The 25,004-nt window shown below is 40.6% G+C and overlaps 1 protein-coding gene across 3 annotated transcripts in view; it reads left to right on the top strand.

Moving 5' to 3' along the window:
* Positions 1-25,004, top strand: part of PTPRB (protein tyrosine phosphatase receptor type B) — a 63,919-nt gene that overhangs the window by 6,478 nt on the left and 32,437 nt on the right. For 2 of the 3 annotated variants that reach the window (XM_050324992.1, XM_050324991.1), the window contains exons 3-9: positions 3,480-3,718; positions 8,980-9,253; positions 16,257-16,535; positions 16,882-17,139; positions 18,646-18,909; positions 21,332-21,601; positions 23,428-23,688. In XM_050324992.1, the coding sequence (XP_050180949.1) occupies positions 3,480-3,718; positions 8,980-9,253; positions 16,257-16,535; positions 16,882-17,139; positions 18,646-18,909; positions 21,332-21,601; positions 23,428-23,688 (1,845 nt within the window). Of the gene's footprint in view, positions 1-3,479; positions 3,719-8,615; positions 8,815-8,979; positions 9,254-16,256; positions 16,536-16,881; positions 17,140-18,645; positions 18,910-21,331; positions 21,602-23,427; positions 23,689-25,004 lie in introns of those variants that run through there. The other variant, XM_050324993.1, reaches the window with a different exon arrangement.

Raw genomic sequence — 25,004 nt, 5'->3', positions numbered from 1 at the left:
TCAAAAATAGGGTTGGTACAGCAGTAGTGTTATCATCAAAGATGTACCTGGGATGTTCTGCTACCGCTGGTGCTGCAAGAGCCTCTAAGTGTCTACTTCAGCATTTCCAAAACAAGCAAGTAAAAGAGCAGCTCAGGATTAGACTGGAGTGGAGACATTTGACCTCTGACATGAGATAGAAATATTGCTAACTTCTACAACATTCAAATAAAGAAGGTAGAAAACTTTCAAGCAGCACAAATTTTGCAGTTTTTGAAAGGTCTGCATTGAATGGCAAAGAAAGGACATTTAGTGGATTTTGTTCTTCTGTCATACTCTTACATACAACAGAAATCTGAAGTTTTTTCTTTAAATAGTGTTCATTTTTACATCTATTTACAAGTAGTTAGCTAAAAAAATAAAGGGACCTTAAAGCAACCCCTTCTATTTTCAAGTCTTACTGTAAGTTATACTCAGTCTTACAGAGTATTTTGTTTCTTATACAATAGTTACCTGATTAATTTATGTTTCACTAGCAGTTCAGCCTTAGTTTTCTGAAACTGTGCTTTAATAAGGTAGGTAGATTGGTGAAAAGCAAGCTACTTCAGAAAGGTGCACATTGCCAGCTTGGTCTGAAGGCACCACTGTAGGTGGTTCAAGTTCTCAGTACTTGACAACTAATCAGTGCTCTTGCTAATCATAAATGAAAAATGTATGGGCTTCCTTTTCTTGTAAGCAGCCTGCTGCTGTGCAGACGGATGCAGTTTGCAGTTCGCCCCATGGATGAAATATGCACTTAGCAAGAATGCCATAATTTCTCCTGGGTGTGCTACTGGTGATTACAATGTTATGTTCACACACTGTATATCATTTAGCCACTAGTGATCAACCTCAGTGTCACTGCTGCTGTTCTGTTCCCATGAACAGTTTTATGACTGATTTCCAAAGAGACTTCTAGAACAATGCTAAACACTTCTGAAAAATCCCACTGTTGAGATTTCTGTGTACTTTATACTAATGTCCAGACAGGAGGTGAGTTTCTTCTGGTTAAAAAATTTGTAATTTAAGTTATGTAGGAATCTGCTTACATGGACCTTATAATATGCGGTTTTTTTTTTTTTTTTTTCTAAGTGCCTGATATTGAAGAAGGGCTATGAGGGTCCTTCTGCTAGGGCCACACTAGTGGTTTTACTTAGAAAGAGAATATAAACGTGGATTCTGACTTTCTTGAAGTGAGGGCAGATATGAACCCTATTAGTCAGTCCTGGAGGATCTATAGGAAATGCTGATACATACATCTGAAGTTCCAGCATGGCATAGTGCTATACACATCCATACATTACAGGTAAGGGACTGTAGTCAGTCTTTGCTGGAAAAGATTCTTTATCTGAAAACCCAGAAGAGCCCCAAGCTCTAACGAGAGAAGTTGGGTTGTGCAGTGACCAAATGCTTGTTTCTGGTACCTCCTTGGGCTGGTGGAACTTTCCTGAGGACCAAGCGTTTCACTTCCAGGACAGTCAAGCTCTCCCCTTGCCTCCTGCACCAAGAATACCAGTTATCCCCTGGCTGCTGAGTCCCACAAATGTTGCTGGCAGCACCAGCTTCCCTTTTATGGAGGAGCAGCTCTCCTAAAGCACAATTGCCCTGGAATGCAAAAGCCTTCCTGTTGGAATCACAGATATTTGTCTGTAATTTAAGCCAAGATTTTTTTTTAATTTTTTTTTTTAAGTTGGGTGTGTCAATTTATATTTAGGAACCCAATTGTGGCCTTTTTTCCTGAGCCATTGCTTACCGCTCAGGTACTTCTTCTTTAGCTATCTTCCTATCATTAGGTTCTACTCCCTACTGAACTCAGAGATATCTGGGAGGCACAGAGGCACAGGCCTAATTCTCTCCAAGTCCTTGGGGCTAGGATTTCTAGTTGCCTATTGCAGACTTTCAGAGACCCACGAGTAATAGGAGATCCCCAGAAACAGTGACTGACAGGGAGTTTAGATTAAGTCTGGGCTTGTGTCAGCTAATGGGTTTGTTGCAGGAGACGATGAGAGCTTGAGCACAATTAGATAAAAGAAGGGTAAACATTTAATCTGAGTATCAACCCATTCCAGCAAATCAACACTTTTCAGAAAGATCCAGAACCACGGTGAATGCACTGGTACATGTCAAGCACAGGAAATAGTTGCATGAAAGTGTCTCATAGTAAGGTTTACAATCTCAGTTTTCTTTCTCAGTGCAAATGAGAATGCTGCAAATTTCTCTATATAAATGTGTTAATATATGTATTTACACGTATATAAGAAAAAGCATCATGTTGATTACATGGACGCTCATCTACTGATCCTTTGGGTAAGAGGTAAACACACACTGGCCTGCTAAGACATCATAATTTCACAGCAAGTAATTGCATTTGAAAGCTTCTGCTGCAATTTAACCCAATAATTTCTTTGTTTTTAGAGAATTTGTGAGCTAAAATTGTTACAAATGGCAACCAGCCCAGTGGCTCAGCAGCAAACAAGGTTCTTGTCAGGCTGGAGACCCCAGTTCAAGGACTGACAAAGTGTCTTGGGCACTGAGCCAATGCACACTCGCTGTGCAACAGCAGTGGCAAGGCAGCTTTTTGTGAGATGAGGCCAGTGTGTAATTCCAATTGCTTAGCTGAAATGTAATGCTACCAGATGTAGAGGCCACCACAGCTTGAACCCTGCCCTCACAGCCACAAAGAAAGGATATTAAATGCATACCAGTGGGGAGGAAGAGCCATGAAAATGTGGAGGAAAAATGTGTAGTAAAATCTTTCCTGAGCTTTAATTGCAGCTTTGGCTTTCTCTGAAGGGTACGTGACTGAAAAAGCAAATCCGCCATCATATTTGCAGATACTTCAGTTAAGTGATAGATTGTTATCTGAGCCTTGGAAAGGCAGCAGTCAGGGACTAGCATGGTCTCTGCACAGGACTGATTTTTAAAAGCAAAAGGAATGTGGGCACAAGGAACTTATCTTGGGCAAATATCTCAAACAAAAAAAAATTATCTTGAATAAATCATCTTGAAAGATTATCCTGAACAAAGCCATGTTTTAAACTTACACCAACAGAAAGCAGATGAGAATCTGGCCTGTGCACTTAGAAAGGGGGAAGAGGGCAGACAACATAAAGCTGATCCTGTGTGCCATTCAATAGGTCCAAGCAAGTGAAAAAGCTCTGAGTGAAAACATTGTGCTGTTGATGACAAAGTACAACCTCCCTTCACTTCAGAATCCCTGATGGATTATCCTTAAAATGAACGGTATGAATGTTCAGGGAAATTTTTTTTTTCTGTTTTGCACAGACTTTGGTATTGATGCAAAAATACATGTTTGCACTAAAAACAAACAAAAAAACCCTATAGAGCTGACAGGTGCACTTGAACTACTTAGAAGTTGTATCAGCCACATTTATTGAATCTACTTAATTGTTTATAAAAATGTAGAGCTGATTTTAATTACTTCTCCTTGTTTGTCTTAGATTTCCAAGAGGCAGACACTTCTGTATGGAGTAGTAGAACTACATTCCCCTCTTCGAATGCTGTTACTTCTAGACCTGAAAATATGCTGAAGAGTAGCACAGAGATGTTCCTCAGAAATGTGACTGAACACTTCAGTAAAAATTCCATTGGAAAGCTCTACTTTGACTTGAAATCTGCAGTTACAGAGAATGCCTGGATTCCAACAACCACTCTTCAATACTATAGCACTACAGAAGAGGTAAGACAGAATAATTACTGATTTTTATTAAGCCTCCTCCACTCTCTGCAGCCTGATAGCTATTACAGGTGGATGTTTTGGGGGCATAAAAAACCAAACCCAAAACCAAACCAAACAAAAAAACACCCCACAAACAAAACCAACCAAACAAACAAAAAAATAAAAACACCACCCAAAAAAACTCAGCTACAGGAAAGCTTTGTTCTTTTTTTGGTGGGATGCTTTGTTTTGATGTTCATGCTGACAGTGTCCTTTACTAGGAGCATAGCTGCAGAAAAATTCTGCCTCTTCTGTTACAGCCCAATCTTGGTACGCACAATGCATTGGGAAAATCTCTAAGCTCAAGGGATTTTGTCAGGATATGAGGAGCAGTGGAAAGCTCATGAATGTGGCAGGAGCCACAGGAGCCTGGGTATCTGCTCTCAGTGACTCAGGCTCTGTCACTGGTTTGTTGCATGGTGTGAGGGTCTAGTTCTAATAACACACTAAAAATTACCTTATGCAATGACTTTATTTACGGATAATTGAGTCCTAAAATTACAGGCATTGATTACAGATCACAGTAAGAGAAATCCGAATGCTTTAACTTGCCTTAAAAGGAATCCTGGCCTTGGCCATGGCCAGCTTATCTGAGTGACAGGCAGAATGGAGACACACAGGTGCTTCTTGATCTCTGCTCTGTTGAATCACAAACAGCCCTGGCTGAGCAGGGGAATGGGGCTGCCAGCCCCACCTATAGGAGGAGAAATGACAGGCATTCAATACCTCCAAATCAATTTCCAGTCTTCCTTTTTTGCAAGACTCAGTTCAGTAATCTGAGAGTAAACCTGGAATCACCATTGGCAAAATGTGCACGGGCAGTTAGAGCTAAAGCATGCACGACATTATTGGTCACTGTATCGCTATCATCACATAGTGGTTTAGAACTGAAAATCCCTAAATTCCCTGGTGCTTCCCTTCCAGGAGACCACACTACTCTCAATGTATTGGGGCAGGCAAACATGTTTCAGTTACTGTGTGTTGCTGTGGATAAAGACTAAGAAATGTGTTTTGTATTTGGGAAGGCTGAGGAGAGTGTCCGAGTCTGTAAACTTGATGGTTTATGGCCCCTGACACTGCTGCTCTAGTGTTGATGGTGGGAAGGGGCTGAGCTGATGATGGAAGCACTGCACCCCATTCCAGAGCTGATGTAGGCAGTCCATGTAAAATATGATTATTCTGGAGGCAGGCTGAGCTTATTTCCTCATGCCTTCTGTCCATATAGTATACCTCCTGCACCGAATATTGGTTATTTCCAAATGGAAATGTCCTATAAAATCTGGTAGTAGCCAGACTACCTCCAGCACTCTTACTAAATAATACAACCAGAGCTAGAGAAATGGCACTGGTTGAACTGCAGAAACTACTGCTACCCCACTTCACGTCCTGATGACACCATTTGCACTGAGCAATTGCTTAGGTCAAAACTTCCAAACTAGAATTCTGATGATACATGTATCAATGAAAAAAAGAATAATCGCTTTTCCTAGGAGCCTCCAGCTGGTTCTGGACATTTGAATCTAGATATACCAATCAGATAAATCAACACACAAAATCTGTGGCCTCCATCTCTGTTTCCCAGTCTTTAGAATGGAGTCAAAAATATTTTTTGTCAAACTAGCAGGGACGTTTAGAGGATTAACTGGATTTAACACAGTACTTTGAAAACACATACAGTGAGTGCTGAGTATTGTTGTGAGGAAGACAATACCTTCTATGAACTGCTTTTGCCCAAACTAGGTCCTCTTGTTTGTAAAAGTAAAGCCTTGATATTATTTGGCTGTGTGCATACCTGTTTTGGGGGGACAATAGTGGCATTTCAATCAAAAAAAATGTTTGGTTTAGAGCTGCCTTGGACTTCAAGTAAAACTGCAGCTTGCACTTTGAATCCATGACAAAAGCTATGCAAAGCCCATTTCCTCTTGATTAGAGAGACAGAGAGGTTGGTGTTAAAAAAAAAACAACTCAGGAAACCTTGGGAAAGTGTCTGAAAGGGACTTTGGAGCCTGCTATTAGAGACACGTCCGGTAACTCCCAAAACTCACTTCCAGTTCTTTTTTCTTTTTTAATTAGTTTCTTGGCTTGCCACACAGATCAGTAAGTGTTAAAGGCTGTGTGACTGCTTATCTACTAAAAGCCTATTTATCCAATACCAATCTGGAAATAATTACTTGCATTATGTTGGCTATTCTATATAAATATATTGCCCCCACTAAATGATGGACCTGTCATGTTTTATTTCAGTGCTGGCATAGGCATCTGTATCAGACCTTACCCTTGCAGCAGCTTTTGCTGGATAACATACAGAAGGAAGTCTCAAAACCAGTAATAAACCAGTCCTTTCCTACTAATACAAAAAGATAAAGATCCTATGATAGCAAGAATAAGACTAATAAAGTATGAACTTCTAAATTATGAGCACTTGTGAGAAGCAGTAGCATCATGTTCCTCCACACATTATCTTACATTATCTGGAAGAGATAAACAAATATGTCTTTCCAATAGTCTTTAAATTTTACTTCTGGTAGGTTCCACTTTTTTTTCCTGAATTTTATGTTTGCAGTGTTATGTTTTTCCCCTTTCACATATTACATCTGCTTAAAAAACTTACACCTAAATATCCGAATTATATCTTCCCTGCAAATTCAGATTATGGATGTTTTCAAAACTTGTTTTAATAATGTGAGCTCTGCTTTTGAAGAAAAGGCAAGTTACTTGTAATGTTATAATTACAGAGAGGAGTTTGAAGTAATCCAGACATCCCAATAAGCCTTCAGATCTCTTCTTCTCTAGTGCTGGAAAAATATTGGTGTGGTTTATGCCATTAGGTCCAAAAACCATGATCATCTAAAGATGAAATCACACTGTAAAACTCTCTCACCTTGAATGATTACCAGACATCTATGTAATTTGAATACCAGTTCAGGTCTAAGAAACCCACCTTGTGTTTCTCATCAATGGTATGTTTACCCCTGTGCTAGGTCTTTGGGGCTTGGTCCCTCCTCCTGTCTGAAGTATGTAAAACATCTCTTCTGAGGGAGATTGTGTTCTGTGATGGACTTGAGAATGGCATAATAATCAACACATATTTATATTATCACTTAAAGTGACATTCATAAAGTTAATAATCATCCTAAGCTTTGTAGGATAGAGCTCAGCATTTTCAGTACCATGTACCTAGGACCATGGAGCTCCACTGGGACAGATGAAATTTTCTGTAAGTGTGGGTAACACTCTTTGAGTACTCAGACGTTTGGTTTCAGAACAGAAGAAGGAGAGCTAAGGTTTTTCAGACATTTGTATCTTGTTTGACAGACTGATTGCCCAGAAAAATCCTAGAGCAGCAGCTCCCCTAAAAGGTAGACTAGCGCCTGTAAACCTAGAATCTTTTTCTCCTTAAAATGGGGCAAAAGTGATAGAGACAGTGTTGAATTTGCTTGAGGTATTGCATTTAAAAGTTAAAATCCCACATGCATCATGCAATACAGGAAGACAGAGAAATGTGTCATTCCCATTGAAGAAAATAAATGTCAAATTCCTTCCCCTTTATGCAATCCTAAATTCACTCCATGGCTGCTATTTGAATATCTGAACGTGCAAAACACTTCTGGTTACATTTCTTCTCCCTCACCCTACATACATATATATATATGATTTTTAAGATGCTGAAACCTGAACAAGGAGGAAATAAGTATACATGGCAGAAATGGCAAGTTTCCGTTTTTGCAGCAGCCAACTTGGAGTTGCGCACAGCTTTTTTGGTGCAGTGTGAAAACAGAGAAACTTTCTTGCTTTCCATGGTGTGTGTAATTTTAGCTTGGGAGTTATTTGGGGAATGTGGGAAGGAATTGTTTCAAGGACACAAGTTGATGCAGAACAAAACAAAAAGCTGAGATGACTGCTCACAGACAGACTACTCTTCTGCTGCAGGTAGCATCTCAGTGTCAGGCTCTGCTGGGACTCTCCTGGACACAAGGCCTCTGTTCGCAATGCCATAGGGCCAGGGAGAGCATGGAGGCCTTGGTGGTCCATGGCTAACCCCTAAAAACATCAGTGTTTGGGGATACAGGAGCTGGAATGTGATGGTTGAGTCCAAGAGGAAGGTGGGCTAGGAGGTGGGGTGGCTGTGAAGAGTGGCAGGCGTGAGGAGAGCAGGCATGGGAGGAGAGGTGGCCATGGAGCGAGGCAGGTGTGCGATGACCATGAGGAGTGGCAGGTGTGACGAGGAGGCACATGAGGCAAGGCAGCTGAGAGGCAAGACGAGCATGAGACAAGGCAGATGCAAGGTGAGGAGGCAGATGCAAGGTGAGGAGGTCGTGAGGCAGTGCAACCGTGAGACAATGCAAGGCAGCGTCAAGTGAGGTGCAGCCAGCATTAGGCGAGAGTGCCGCCCCTAAGCAACAACGGCACCGCCTGGGGGGCCGAGGGGCCCCCATGCGCCTGGAGGAACGCTTGGGAAGACAAGACCCAGGGGAGAGGCAGCATGCAGAGGAAGCACTGAGGAAGGAAGGGAGGTGGGGTGGGAGAGGAGCCGGGAGGAAGGTGGGATCCATAAGGAGCGAGGGGCGGCACCCCGGGGCCGATCGGCTGCCCGGTGGGCGGCAGGTCCCGGATCGCCGCGCTTCGCCCCCCGCAGCGAGACGTGAGGAAATCGCCTCTTGATTGCGGAAGTCGGCGGGAAGGGCTCCGGCAGAGTCAGCCCGGGTCAGAATGGCAGCGTGGGAAGCGGCGGCCGCCTCCCCCGCCTCCCCGCTCCTCCTCAGCCGCGGGCGGGCAGCCCCCCCACCCAGGCCGGTGTCAGGGAGGCGGCTCGGCGGCCGGGGCAGCCCCGAGCGCATGCAGCAGGCGGGCGGCCCGGCACAGGGCTCGGAGCCCGGCGGGGAGCGGGGGCCCCCGGGGCCCGCCGCCGCCACTTCGCTTCTTCGGACCCCCCCACCCCACCCCACCGTCCCTTCTCTGATTCCCCTCCCCGCGAGGGTTTTCGGGGTTAAAAACTGTCGGCGATGCTGAGCTATGGAGCGGGATTCGCCCTGTGGACGGCGCTGGCCCTGACCAAGGTGAGCGGCCGGGAGGAGGGGGGCGGTGCAGGGTCTCCCTTCGCAGGTCGCAGCTCGAGGCATACGGGTGGGTTTGCGCCGGACCGGCACAGCTCGGGGACGGGGCTGGGGGCTGAGCCCGGGGGGCGCCGGCGGGTGTCTCAGAGCTCTCCCCGCTCTCCGCAGGCCGCGCCGGAGCAGGCAGGATGCAGCGCGAACCTGACGGAGCAGCGCGTCTTCGGGCAGAGCGTCCGGCTGCGCTGGGGCACCGCGGGCAGCGCCTGCAACTTCAGCCTGAGCGGGCTCTCCGAGGACGGGGAGGCAGCCGGCTGCCTGCCCACCCCCGCGGGCAACGGGACCTACGGCTGCACCCTGCAGGGCCTCCAGGCCGGGACCTGGTACCACCTCCGCATCGAGCCGCTCGCCGGCGGGGAGGCTCTCAACATCTCCGTGCAGACAGGTACGGGCGCGGCAGGTGCGCAGGGAGGGACGCCGGGCTTTTCCTTCCCGTCCCCTTGTTTCGCCCTGCTCCAAGAGGAGGTGAGCGATGCATTTACAGCTACGGCAAACGGACAGTGTTTGCTGAATACAGCAGCCCTGCGCTTGGGTTCTCTTTAGCCCACTGCTAGAAGAAAACGCTGCCAACAGTTAACCCAGCAGGTTTGAAATGAGAGGGTGCTATGAGGAGACTTGGTCAGAAGAATGCTTTAAGAAGTATTAGACCATAACATTCTTTGTGTTCATGCAATCCCATTGTCTTCGTAGTTACTCAAATGACAGGTTATTTACTGTGTTTAAAATACAGTCTATTTCATAGCAGGTAGATCCTCTTTAAGGACAACTTACTGTTTAAGCCCATTTCCATGCTTTTATTTTGTCCAACCACAATTTAAAAGTCAGAAAGGCTGAAACTTCTTGCTTCTATCTTTTCCTTGGATGTCACTGGTGAGGTGTTATGATGTACAGTTGTGTGCAGAGCACTTACAGTGTCAGATCTGTGACTGGCTGTAAAAATGTGCCAGTAGTCTGACAGAGTGCTGCCAAGGAAAGCTCCCTTGCTGTATTTGTGTTTGTGTGTGCATGTGAGCAATTCAGCTGTGAAGCAATGGACAGCATAGAGCCAACAGCTGCAGTGACAGAACTGAACTCTTTCTACCTGTATCAGTGTTTGGTTTTTTTTAATAATGATGAAATATAACATTATCCAACCTCTTGATGGTGGTAGTTCAAGACCCCAGACAGAGATGTCTTTAAAGGAGGTCCATCATTAAATATCTCCCTGATTTGCTCCCAAAGTGTTAGTTTCAGAGAAGTACTTTGCAGTATTAGTACTGAAGATTACAGCAACCAAATACTTAACAATTACCCGTTCACAGACATCACTTTCTGTCAAAGCTTTTACCCTGTATGAACTGTACAAATGCACTAAATACACTCCATTAATTTGCTTTAGTAACTCATGTTAAAAAAACACTAGTGGCAAGTCTGCTGTGTGATAGCTACACATTAAGCACAAGTCACATCACTTGGTAAAAATGAAAAATGGTTTCTCTGCAGACAGTGATTTAAATCAGTGTTGTGCATCATGCCAACTGTTTTTAATATTGATGACTTGTAATGTAAAAATCGAAAGAATAGATCAACCGTTATCAGTGATGGGTACAAATCATCATCATTTCTGTACAGTAACGTTCTATTATTGAACACTTACATAGAAGTAGAGAAAAAGATACCACTTTAGAACATATTTTGATTAATGCATAATCATTTAGACAGAAGTTGTACATGCCATTTATTAATTTTTTATCACTGAATAGATTTTGGAAGGCTGTAAGGTGAAAGTGATTGAAAGCAACTGATGATTAGTCATATTACATAGCTGACATCAAAGTGAAAAGTCTGATTTAAATTGAAATACTGCAGATTAGTGGACCATAGTTAAAGTGAGGTTTGCGTTTGGATTTTGGATAGCAGAGATCAGTGAAAAGCAAGAAATAAGAATAGAAGAACCATGAAGGTTTCCTGCAGAAAGAGGTACTCATATTGCTCTGTGGTTCCTTGCTTCCCTTGATTCAATCACGAGTTGCATTGCTTGATGGTGTAAAATACACAAAATCCAAACTTTGTCATTTTTTTTTTCTAAAGAACGGTTTTGTTATGCCTGTCAGCAACCCATATTGTACTGTCCAGACTAAACTTTTTGATGCAGAATGAGGGAGAATTATTCCTCTGTATGTTTCCACTAGGGGCAGCATTTTAGACCAGTTTTCTTGAAGCTCTGATGTCAGTAATTTGAGTTTATGATCTACTGAGCCTGAGTGTCCATAGGCATGTATTTCTGGAAATTGTCCTGTGAATATGTAAGTATAAGCCATATGTTCAACCATATTGTAAACAAAATTCCCACTGATTTCAACGGTAGCAGAACTGAGCTCTCATGGGCCATCTAAAAATATGACGTTTGACCTTGGTACTCAGTGAGGTTCCCTTTCTGAGTTCTTTATCTGAGGAAGATGGGTGAGGGTGCCCTTTGAAGGTGCCCAGCTTTCTCCGCTGACTATCAAAGGAAGCTAGATTAAACCAGGAACTTGAAGTTTAGTTGGTTGAAGGGAGAGGAATCCCATCTCCTGTGTTTATCTTTTGCAAAATGAGGTTTGAACATCTATATCATCTTGATACAATAAATGCAGACAGAAAAAGTTTCAGATTTGTTTATGTACCTAGTTCAGAAACTAGCTTTTTGCTCAGATTCAATCCTGTTAAAATCTTCACGCACCAGTTCTGAGGTCAATTTTCATCAAGTTTCTTATACAAAGGGCTTGAGTAGCTAAGTGCATAAAATTCAAAATATTTTGTTAAATTTTGTGTGTAAACTTTTATGATTAAGAGCTCAAGGTGAAAGCGATAAATAATGTATACTGTAGTTGCAGTAGTAATGTGAAGGGTTGGAGAGGATCAAATCCCTAACTGCATTTAGCCTTTGGAGTATGTAATATGACATTAAAATCACAGTCCGTGTTGTTTGGAAGTTTGATGTTCCAGTAGAATAATAGTGCAGGTCACCAAGATGGCCTAAACTCTCAAGTAACACCAGATTCACCTTTGTGAATCGTTGGGTAGAAAAGCAGCTTTTAGTTCCCTTATGGATGCAGAGATGTGAAATATAATAATGTGTGGAATACTGGTACTACAATCCACATTAGACCACTAAAGTAGACTCTCTTTACTCAAGAAATTTTGATTTATGGGTTACCAAAACAGCAAGTATTTAATCCTGTAGAGCAGAACTAAAATAGATCATCCAAAACAATGCACAATACAGTCACATGTGCACTTTATAAGATAGGTATACACAGACATGCAAACACACACGGTGGGGACAGTTGTGATATTTTAGTAGAATAGGAAAGAAAGAAAAAACTGATAACACCATTTATCAACTCTGAGCTACAGACTAATTTTCCACTGCAAACCTGAGATTACAGATGTTAGTAGGCACAAGTTTGCATATTTGGTTCACGTTAATATTTACAATTACAGTTTGTTACGGGTTTTTTTTTTAAATACATATGTACACGGAGCATCACATAACACTATACAACCAGTCAGCATGCTTGACATTGTAAATTTGGGATAACACATGCACCTGTTGGTCCTTTCATGTTATATTCTTTATGGTTCTCAGTAAAACTATTTCTGTGACTGAGAACTGCTCAATGACAAAAGATGGTAGAGTCGTGTCTTTCCTGATTTCAGATAAAATACATTTTAAGTTCGTAACTCTCCAAATATCTGTGCACCAGTGTAACTGTGTATTTCAGTGAATGACTAGGTCTTTAATTAAAATTCTAGTTAAAAACAATAGTATATGAATAGATCCTAAATTACAGTTAAATTTCTGAATTGAAATTCAGATTTGAAGTACCAGTCTTGAGAGCCATGAAAAACAACTTTCAAATATGTCTTCTAAAATAGGCTTATAAATGCCATTTTCAAAATTGTTTTATGCAAAAATATTGCTGTGATATATTAAGTTACTGCCTAATCCGAGCTTCCTGTACTGAGAGAACTGATGGGTAAATAAGTTTTTGTTAGAAAAACCATTAAATATTTGAATAAAAAGAATTTAATAATTCTACCTTCTAAGGCACATACTGGTAGAGTGTTTCTTCTTTGTAATATGTAACTCTGTAAATGCCAGAGGCATGCCTTGGCCATGTGTTCACTCCTGTAAATTTCAAATTATTTGAGACAAATCTGATTTGTTAGCCGTTCTGTAGGAGCCATATGTGACATAGCTCTAACTATGGACTGTATAATTCTATCATCCGTAATCATGTAATGGTTATGATCATAATTTCAGAAGGCAGAGTACAAGAAGTAAATAAATATGTTTTAAAGATTTTTAAGGTTGCATATCATCTCAAAGAAAATGATATTTGTACTTAGGATGATGCAATCAACCCTCTTTACTTAATCTTCAGAAAAGTCCATATGAATTAGGTTACTGTTTTATGAAGAGGGAAAACTAGGAAAGAAATTGATAATTTGGTAGGAAGATGGCTGAGACTGGCAGGAATTTCCCAGTGCTCAATCTTGGGCTCATATCTCCCAGTTAATTTTTTTCTCCTGCTTTATGTGGGTGTGTTTCTGTGCTTACAGGCTGTGTTTGGGAGTCATGTCATTGGGGCTGGACATAACCATATCTATCGTGTCTATAAATTGGATCTGCAGCAGCTGTGCACACAAAGCGTATCCTCTTCCCAAAAAGTGAAAATGGAGTTGCAATATAATTCAAACACCATTAAGTCTTCTGAAAGATGCCTTTGTAGACTAGGGGACATTAATTCATATATTATCAAGTTGTATAAAAATACCTTTGTGAAAATATTTCATTTCTGTGATATATCAGTGTTGTATCATTGCCAGCAGAGACTTGTATAACAATGTAAATGGTTTTTTAAGTGTTTGTTTCCATCCAGGGCTCTTTCAGTCCAGGCACTTCCCAGTCTCATTGTTCCTTTGTTCTAGCGGATGTACAAAGCACTGAGTGTTTTGTTTTCTGGACCAGATAGATTAGATAAAGTCTGAATTTCTGAACTTCACCTTCTAGGCACGCAACTTTCTTCTTTACTCATGCACCTTAGAAGACAGATTACCCAGGACAGTATAAGTGCTTCTAAAAATGTAGATATCTTTTTTTGTCAAATTTGGCAAATAGTACAGATTACAATGTTGATTACTTTTGCAGGACTGAAGGACCTTATCCTAACTTTGTGAGAAAGAGAGTAAACTTCTTGACAGTTATCATGACTTTCTCTCGACGTCAGCCAAATAAAAACCTTTTCGGCTGGCTGTGGATCTGATCATGTTTAGTGCTGGAATTTATTTCTGACTCCCAAAGTTTGACCTTTTTAATTAGAACAATTGCCTTCAAGGAACGAGATTATAACCCCACTTTTCACTTTTGCCAACATAATAGTCGTTAGTGGCTTAGTATATATTATAGGTGGAGCTGGTAGTCAAGCCTATTGTTAAGATTTCCTGGCACTTTTCATTAAAACCTCCTGTTTCAGTTGCTGTAACTGGGTGAAGTTTTAACTATTTGGCCTGAAGTTTTATGTGCTTAGTCTTTGACTTGAGTTTTAGTTTGTTTGTTTGTTTGGGGTTTTTGGGGGGGTGGGTGTTGTTTGTTTGTTTTTGTTTTGGTTTTGTTTTTTTTTTCTTTTTCAGATTTAAGCAGATTTAATTTAACCTTTAGGAAAGCAGTCAAAAAAAGATTTTTATTGATTTTAATTTTAATTTTTATTCTCTTTTTCTGAAAAGCACTAACATCTCTGCTGTCCAAAGCAAAAATTTGAATTTAAGCGGAGACCTGGGTTCAAAGAGACACAGTATTTTTTGGAGTCACAGAAAGGCTGAGGTTGGAAAGGACTTCTAGAGGTCACCTGGTCCAAGCCTCCTGCTCAAGCAGGGCCACCTGGATCCAGTTACCCAGGACTATATCCAGTCAATTTTTGAATGTCTCCAAAGAAGGAGGTGCTTCTTTGACATTGCTAATATACTTGATTGACAAAGCATACCACCAATACTTGGCACCATGATGTTCTCAGCAGAGCTTTGTAAGAAGCAATTAAACCCTCTACACCATCCAGGCTTTGAAGAAAAAGCAGCTTAAAGAATCCTAGGCTCTCCTACCACTGTATTTGTAGGGTGGGGATAGGTTTGACTTTGTCCTTTTACCCCTTAATAGTGCATTTTTTAATTATGTGATTTTTAATTATGTGATCTCACACTCTTGTCTGCTTTGTTCAGGGAACCAAGCAACAATGACTACATTGGAAAAATGGTCTTGTTCTTCTGTATTTAAGGTGCTGTTCATAGAGAGACTGTAGTTCTCAGCCTGGATGCACCATACATTCCCTGTCTGATGGTAGGGAAGAGTAGCATGGAGTATACTCTTGTGGAAGGCAAATTCAGTTCTTAAATTGATTGGGAACCCTTATCCTTTAACTTCCCAACTTGTGAAGGCTTGATTTTGCTGCTTTGGGTTGTTTTATGATACTTTTTTAATAGGCAATTGCTTAACCTTATTGGGAGACATAAATGTCAATACCTTAGTACACCAACATGTAATACATTTTTTTATAATTTGCATGAAGTCTTATGAGTGATGTAATACACCTGGAGAATAAAAGCAACCAGACTCTTTTTGTTTGGTCAGTTTGCTGTCTCTTTAGAATGTATTGTATTTCACAGGTGATTTTACTTGAGAGCTCCTTAATAAACAACGTGATGAATGTTGAGAGTTTCTCACAGTAGTAGTCCCAATATTAGTTCATGAAGGTTTATCCAATGCACCGTTTGGGTTTTTTTTAAATTTATATGAACAATACTACAACAGAGCAGAAGCATATTCTATCAGAATCTGTATGAAGTGATTGAAGCTCACACTAAAAACAAAGGATTGTTGCCCTTAAAATTGTATAAATGCTCACACCCATTAGTGATAAAGTGTTTAATGACAGTGTTTAGTGTGAGTGCTAGGAAGTGAAAGCTGCTGCTGCTGCCATTGTATCTATAGAGCTACATTATGCTGAGGTACTGAGTGTAATTTGCTTGGTTTGTATATTTGCTGGTTTTTATTAAAGCTGTTACAGTTTTACTATCAGCAGATTTCCAGGCTTGTAATATACATCCACAGTGGAAGTGTTTTGCTATGTGTGAGTGAGTGTGTACCAATACACAAAAGTAACATTTCTGAATTCTACAGGACTCTCTTTTAGACAGGTTTCAGTGATACAGTGTTTATAAATAGAAAGAAAAAGACATTTTGAAAAGTACTGGTGGCACGATGATGTTAAAGGGAGAGTTTTGGAAGAAGTTTTGTGCTACTTTGTAAAATTGCAGGCAATCCCAATACAAGAAATGGTTTAACTTTTCTCTTTTTCCTCTAACCACAGATCCCTTGCCACCAACTCGTTTGGAAATTAATAAGGAAAAGACTACACTCACAAGCTTGCGGGTTCAATGGGTTCCTTCGTCAGGAAAGGTGGACTTGTATAACCTAATACTATTTGATCATGATAATAAAAAGATACAAGAAGTCTCCTTACCAGGAAGAATTTCAAAAACAGAAAATACTTTTTCTAATCTCGTCCCTGGGAATAAATACAACATTGTCCTCAGTGCAGTCGCTGGAAATAGGACTACCCCGGAACTTCACATAAGTGGATATACTGGTAGGACTTTTATTACTGTAGTTCATCTAATTAAAACCACATACAGTATTCTGCAGTTCTGCATTTTGAAATTAGCAAATGTGTATAATTCTTCTACATGGCAAGATATATATATATATATTTGTGGAAGTATGTGTTGATAAATAGAAATAAAACACAAATATCTGACTACCATAAAGAATTGTTTGCTAAGAATGGAGTGATGTTGGTATTGTGTATTTGGGGTTGGGTTTTCACTAACCCTAAAGAAACCAAACATCTTTCAAAAGTAAATCTATTAAAAATTGCTGAAATCGTGGAGATAACCATTAGGACTTAAGCATGTGGTTTTTTTCTATACCAACAGTGCCATCCCCTGTGAAAAATATTCAAGTTAGTGTCAAGACAGACACTATCCATGTTTCGTGGTCTCCTGGCTCTGGGCATGTGGATCGTTACAGGCTGGTGTTACTAGATAATCATGTCTCAGTTCATGAGATTCATCAGGAAGATCCTCTGACCTCCTACACTTTTTCAGGACTTACAGCAGGCCACCTTTATAACCTCTCTGTCATAACCCAGGCTGCAGGATTGGAGAGCAGCAGTTTTCAAACAGTCAGGACAGGTATGATTTCAGAATTTGACACAACAAAACAAGAAGCTAAGGCCATAATCTAATAATATTATAGGACATATTTCAGGATAACAAGTGATTCGTGTTCCAAGTTAGAGACACCGTAAGCTTATTTAACTCCTTAAGTTACTACTCAACAAAGTTAGCAGCTAAATTAGCTCATAGTGTGACTGCAGCTAATTTAGCTGCACTGCTTAATGTGGGCAGCTCTATTAAACATGTCAAGTTAGGTGTTAACAATCTGAGCCTCACTGCCCTGACTCCTGTACCAACTTCTTCAGTGATTTGAGGCAGTGCGTAGTCTGGTTATTTCACAGTACTGAAGACAATTTAACTCCATGATTCATACTTACCTGAATGGGAGATACAGAGCTTGTGAGTTTTTTTTTTTAAATATATTTTCTGTGGCTTTTTTCTCTGAATTTCAAAATAGCTGCACTTCTGAAAAAGAAGTGGAAAAAAATGTGGGGCAGCTTAAGAACTTTAAAATTGAATGTTGATGGTCTGGGGTTGTTTGGGTTTTTTGTTTGCTTGGTTTGATTTGGGGGTTTGTGGGTTGTTTTTTTCTTTTCACAATGAAATAGTGATCCACAGAACTAGGGTTTCAGAATTTTTTTTCCCCTGGAAGGTTTTTCAGGACAGTGTTCTGTGGTCATTAAGATAAAGATAAAATGACATCCTACTGACGTCCAATAGTTAAAACACTTACATAGGCAAAAACAGGGTCATGCCTTTGCTTTCCTTAATTTCTGGGAAGAGCAAGTTACAGTTTTTCCTACAGAAATCTCGTCATGTAGACATAATTTAAGTAAACAATATTGTCGTGTCTAAGACACAGAGATGAGTGCTGTTGTCAGCTGGGCTGTTTTGGGGAGTACTCTTGTTTCATTTTATTTCTTCAGACTTTATTTCTTCCTGTTGCGGGGTGCAGTAACTTTAAATCTCACAGGTATTGTTAGAACCTAGAAGCACTCCATCTAGCCTGCAGCATGGTTTTCCATTTCAGTACCTACTGTGCTTCAGGCCTGAGAAATTAAGATAACTGGAGGTAGTTATGCTTTTCTTTTGGTGAAGCATTTGAATAAAGGATTTTTATTCAAATTCCTTTTAGACTGGTTTAAATCAGACATAGGTGCAGTAATGCTGTACTGTTTACCAAAATGTATACAGGCATCTGTTCTTAGGAGCGTGTGCATGATCTGTTTTATGGTCAAAATGACTAGTCTGAATGCAGACTTGGCTAAAAGATTTTCTGTTCCATGAAATACTAGTCGTCATCATAAGACATGTCTCTCTCAGAAGTACAATGTCTTACACAGGATTGGGTTCAGTTTCCCTTTGACCAGACTTTGCCCTTTCACTGTTCAGGCAAAATTGTCATACTCCATCTCATATAACTGTTCAACGGCAAAACTCAACTATGGAAGTTTGGAGACAGTAGGTCTTATATGTTTTGTGGTTAATGTATTTTATTCTTTTCTTATTTTCTTTTTTTAGCCCCAGCTCAAGTCTTAGATTTGACAGTGACTAATGATGGCAGCTTAGATGCTTTAAAAGTTAAGTGGGGAAGACCTTCAGGAAGCCTCGATTTCTATAATATCACTCTGTCTCATCTTGGATCAGTTAAAGGAGTCAAAATTGTGCAGCCACCAATCACTGAGACTCACTTTGACAAGCTAACTCCAGGACGTCTTTATCAAGTTACTGCCCGCACAATCAGTGGTAAACTGTTTACTGATGGGATAGCAACTGGCAGGACATGTAAGTCTTCTACTTCAGTAAGAACATTGTAACTAACACTATTTTTGCCTACATTGGCCTTGTAGAAAATCATTGTAAGAAAAAATGGTTTGGATTCCAGGCAAAATAAGATAGAGTACAATATTGTTTCAGGAATACCCCCTTCTGACTCTGGCAATAGTTAATCTGTCAGCCAAAAGCAACTCCAGCATATCTTGTAAATAGGCAAAAATAGTGCATTTTGGACCTTATTGTTAAGTGAGTTTGTTACAAAACTGTTGCACGCTATTGCACTTCTGACCAACTTTGTTATCTTAAATTCAACATAACATAGTATACAGAATGAGTTACGTCATGGGCAAGTGTGCATGTAGTCAAATTATTAAGAGTTTTTAAAGTAATTTTGCAAGGTCCAGTCTTATTCCTCTTTCCAGACACAAATCTGCAAACCGGAAGAGATTAAGTCTCAGCTTTCTTTACTGTAAACAGCATGGATTAACAAAGGCATGTGGTAGCCTGGATAGAGCTGGGTTACAAGTTTCTTATTTTCTTTCAGAAGTAATAATTTCCTTTCAGGTATCTCTTGTATGAGTTCTGAACCTGAAAAAAATCCTGGCATAATTTTCCCACAGCATTACTGGACACAGAGATCTGTCATATTCTCCACACCAGCCTAGCCCAAGCCAAAGTTAGACAATAAAAATGTAAAAGTGGCTCAAGAACACATACGTAGATTGTTAGTAGACTCAGAGTCAAAAAATAGAAAATGTGTTTGTTTGTGAGAGAGCAGAGTATTTATTTTAGAAAACATTTCTCATCTACAACTAAACATCTCATGTGAAAGGGACATCCTTGACATATCTAGCTGCTATCTCATTCTCAGGGCAGGCTGGAAGAGCAGTAAGTACAAAGCTGGACTGGTAACATGCCCGTCTGTTTTGTTGGTCTAACTACCATTTAAGTCCTTTAACATTACCATTTCCATCTAAAAGGAGAGCGTCAGGCCTCACTCAATGCCACTGATCCCCAGATTTGTGACCTAGACCCAGTGCTTTGAAAGTTGGGGATTAGAAGTCCCATTTCCAAGGATGCTGATCATGTACAATTCCTTCCTTTGACTCTGCTATAGACACCAAGAGCTTTGAAAACACTTCAGCAGAAGTTCAGTGGCCTAAGGATAAACTTGTAAATCCAGGTTGCCAGGTCTGTAGATACTCTTAGACTCTCTCTGTGATTCACAGAGACAGCCAGGTACCCAAGAACATAATACACATTGCTGTGTATTGAGGAGGTGGCTAAGGCGGCAGAACCTGCCAAGGAATGTCGTGGTGAGAAATATGGATATCTCAGAGACTGAAACTTTTTACCATACAGGTCTAAGGATATCCAACCAGCCTGACAAGGCTGAACTTTATCTGTTATGATGTAAGTGCATCTGTGTTTCCTAACAAAACACTGTGTGCTTTTATTCACTCACTCAGCAATTGAAACACATCGTCCATATTCACTGGCATGTGGGAGTTCTAGGTTTGATACCTAGATACCCATGGGAAGTGAAACTGGTGAGTATTTTGTGGTGCTGGTAGAAATTTTGCAACCCTGTGCTAGGTACTAAGCAATTAGGTATTAACTAAGCCAGATAAAACAGGAGTGCATGATTCTAGCATTGTAGTTTACAGTTAATACTTGATAATGGTCTCAGGGCTCCAATGCTGATCTTTGAGTATCTTAAAACTAAGCTAGAGGTATCCTGACCTATGGATCTGCATCTGTCTTCCAATCTCTGCTTGATGTGGCTAATATTTCATTATTTCATGAAAATCAGAAAAAATTCAGTGGTTCAGTGTGACCTGCAGCAGTAGGGCGAGAAGGTTGAGCATGTAAAGTCAGGACCCTTGAAGTGCAGGGCAGGATGGAGTAGATGCTTTAATGGACCTCAATTTTAACTGGTACCTTACAGCTGGGAGGAATTAGGACATACGAAGGTGGAAGAAGCCATCTTTGTGGAGGAAGCCATTGGACTTTGCATTTCTGCTACTGAGACCAGAATTTGGCCCGTAGCAGTTGAGGTTTTGACTTTAGCTGTGAAAAATTGAGTGAAACTTTCTGCGTGAACTTAAGTGGAGGAAGCAACAGGGAAGTTAACTGAAAACCAAGAGATGCACCTGAGAAATGCACAGGGGAGATTTTGCCTGCCCTAAGAAGGGTTCTCCATTTCTGATGTCAAAAAACCAGCAGGAAAAAAGTGAGTGGTTTGTGTGGGGAAGAGTAAAAGTTGTCTTTAAAATAAAAGCCAACCTTTCCAACAAGATACCTCACATTGCTCTAGCTGGTCCAAGTGCTTGTACACTAGCTATACTGCAAGACAGGTTTTTCCATGGTGCAGTTATGTCTCACCAGAAATACTCCGCTTCAGAATTACTTTTTTACTCTGTTCTTCCAGTTCCCCAGAAAGTTTCGGAGCTGCAGGCCGGCGCTAGCGGCTGGCTGAGGTCGCTGCGAGTGACCTGGCTGCCCCCTGCGGGAGACTGGGAGAGGTACCACCTGCTCCTGTGGAACCGCACAACCCTTCTGCTCAACACCACCCTCGAGAAGAACGCTACCGAGTACCTCATCTGCGATGTGGGCCTCATCCCGGGCAGGGAGTACGGCGTGGATGTTGTTGTGGAGAGCGGTGATTTGCAGAGCAAGGCTAGTTGCACAGGGAGAACAGGTCAGTGTGCCTATCCAGGCAGTGTAAGAGTGCAAAATGTTTGACTGGGCTGTGAACACTACCTGAAAGACTATTTGGGAATCCACAGACAAATTTCACATTAATATAGTAAAAAGGAGCTCCCTTGTAAACTACAGAAATAATTGGTTTTAGCAGTTCTTTGAAAACCAGGGTTATTTTTTGTGGTAAATGTTTTGTTAGTGAAAGTTTTAGGAAAGTTTTAGGAACTATTGCCATTCTGTCATGACTGTGGCCTTACATTACATCTGCACTTCACCTGTTATATTTGATAGCTGATTGGAGGCACCCTATAAAGTTCTTAAACAGAGCAGTACAGGTCTTCCTGTATTGTTCATCAGTATGTTTCTTTGCCAGTCTGTATAAAGAATATCAACAGTGTTAACCAAAGCTTCCTGAGGTGTATGTTAGTATGTCTGTTCCATAACATCCCAGTTCTTGTTCCTTTGCTCCATAAAGAAAATCAGGTTAGTCTGTTCAAGTCAGTCTTCCCAAAGGAAATCCATATACACTTCAGGGAGTGGAATTCTTTCGCAGTTTGTTAGTCAAAGCCACAAATGATTGCTTCAAACTTAAAAAATAATTGTAATATAATTGTTAGAATTTCTGCTCTATGGATGCAAAATAAGTGCAATTCAGAGGAAAGCAGACCTGAAGGAGGAGTAACAGGTAAGGCTCAAGCCTAAGCCTTACCTCACTGCAGAATGTGAGATAAGATAGGGCCACTCTACTTTTTCCTCACCTTTCCTTGTGTCCATCTTTCCTGCTATACCCTTACCTGTCATTTCTTGAGAATGTAATTTGTTAATTTTTCACAACAGGAAGACTAGTAGAAACTACAGAACTGAAGCTTTCTCTAACTTCTAGTGAATTTGGTGAGAGCAAGGCACATTCTCATCTTCCTTTCCTTGACATATATTGCAAATAATTTATGTTTATGGTGTTACTTTAACTGACTCAACTAAGCCATTAATAGTTGGGTTCAGTGATCTTAGAGGTCTTTTCCAACCTAAGTGATTCTATGATTCTGTAATTAGGACATAGTCCATTAGATAATACCCAGCAGTGGGTGTATCACAACTGTGTTTGACCCACAGTCAGGTCCATAATGTGTCTTTTATGAAGCACAGGTATTAGGTCCTGTTGTGATTTAATTTTCTCTTACATAAACCCACAGTCTTGGGAAGTGAGTTATATTTCAGTGTGACAGAGACAGAATTAGATTGGAGACTCCTTTAGGTAACAGATGCCTGCTGTGTATGCATGCGCACATACACACGTGAATACACACAGAAGTTCACTGATCAAATTCTTTCTTTTATACCACTGTAAGTTTGAAGTGTCTCTCAACTTGACTAAGCTGTAAACCACTGTGAAATCAATGTCCCTCTGACTCTATAATTTGCATCCTTGTTTGTTACAACTAAATTAGGGAAGATTCGTCTTATGGTACATATGTCTTCTATCCCTGTCTAGCACCCAGAGTTCAAGAGGAAGTTCACTGACTTCCCTGCGTTTCCATTTATACTAAAATATATATCCTTACGTAAGTTTAAACCTAAGCATTACAGCCGTAGTCCGTTGCTGAAGTCTGCTGCTTCCAGCCCTTTGCTGGAAGGGTAGCACAGATACTAGATTTATGAGAATGGCTTCCTAGAGAAAGGTAAAGAATCTCTTCTTGACTGCAAATACTCTGTTGCTGTCACATATCTGTCTTGCAGAACAGATTTTTTACAGCAGCTTGAGGCGTGGCAAGTGCGTTCACTGCAAAGTCCTGTTCTCCTTGTGATATTTGTGTACCTTTACAGCTCCAGAGCCTGTTCTCCAGCTCCGTGTGAAGCATGCTAATGAATCTTCACTTACTGTCATGTGGATGACCCCTGTTGCAGAATGGGACAGCTATGTGGTTTCCCTGGGAGACAGTGATCTTGCTATCATAAAAAAATTGCTTGCAAAAGAAGCTAAGGAATTCACTTTCACTGACTTGGTACCTGGAAGAAAATATACAGCTACCATCACTACCATTAGTGGGACTTTAAGCAACTGGACTTCAGTGGAAGGAAGAACAGGTATCGTCTTGTCAAACAGTTTTAATCTTTTCTTCTGTTAACCACTAATGATTTTCTTTGCTTTGTATGAATTAACTCGATGTCTGAATCTCAAAAATCTTGATCTTATGTTTTTTTCAGATGTTGTGTTTCTGAGCCTCTGATTTTTGACTGTCAGTTATCTTGCAGTATTTATTTAAGATTTTGGGGAAATGGATGTGTAATTCCTGGCAAAACAGTTTTCTGAAGTATTATGTCATGTCTAATCAATCTCCATTAGCACAAGATTCCATAAAGAAGAACAATTTTCACTGTGTATTTTCAGGAAGGTCACTTCCTTGTTTCAAAAGCATTCATCATCTAGGAAAAAAACCAAACATCACGACACAGGAAAATGTTACTTTAGGGGAAACATTCTGAGGTTGACAGACACAAAACATATGTGACCTTGAAGATGTATTTTGAATCTTTCTGCTCTTTGGATTCCAGAATATGTATCTGTTATGGGTATGATTACTGTGTCACAAGAAAGGTCCCATTCCCACCCCCTGCAGGGTGATAATTTTGTGCAGGTGTACAAGTTTTATATCATACATGATGCTTTACTCTGCTTCACTTAAAGGTTCTCCAGTGCAAACGAAGTTTTAAAATGTAGCTCTGGTCTGGCACAGCACAGTGAAAAACGATCTGCTAGTATCTGAATCTAATCATACCTATGACCACTATGGGATAGTGGTCCTTGCTTAAATTTTGTTACTCCTTCTGAGGCCTGATAAGTTTAACTTACACATTCTCTGCTATGTGATTAGATAGCTGGAATTTCACTTCCATCTGACTTATGCCCCTTTAGGAGGCCTATTCAGGCATAAAGGTTATGGCGTCCCACTTCACCGGTATGAATCAATGCTTGAAAACACATCAGACAGGGATAATGTGGCAACATTACATTCAAAATGAGTTAAAAGGACTCACCATTGAACGTAGGTTCTAATAAGCATTCCAAACCTCTGAATCTTCCTCGCAGCTGGACAGGCTTGAAAAATACTGCTGGAAATATGACAGAAATAGGTCTTGCATGCATCCCAGATTGGTCAGCTTCCAGTGAAGCCTGAGGTATCACTAAAAGTGCATTTAGTGCAGAAATGTGACACTTCAGTGTCTTGTTGGAGCTTACTATGTCATGATAGCATTATAAAACAGGAAGGATTTTTGATTCAGTTTTTTATCAATAAAATAAAATAAAGAGTTTTATACATTTTATACATTTAGAATCTCCTGCATTTCAGTTGTGCTTGGTACTGTAAGCAGAAATACTTAGTAAGAAGTAACTGTATTTC

The sequence above is a fragment of the Myiozetetes cayanensis genome, unplaced genomic scaffold, assembly GCF_022539395.1.
Source record: "Myiozetetes cayanensis isolate MyiCay16 unplaced genomic scaffold, myiCay2020 scf3, whole genome shotgun sequence".
Classification (NCBI taxonomy): domain Eukaryota; kingdom Metazoa; phylum Chordata; class Aves; order Passeriformes; family Tyrannidae; genus Myiozetetes; species Myiozetetes cayanensis.
Note: the sequence above shows the minus strand (reverse complement) of the source record. Positions and strands in the feature narration are given on the sequence as shown.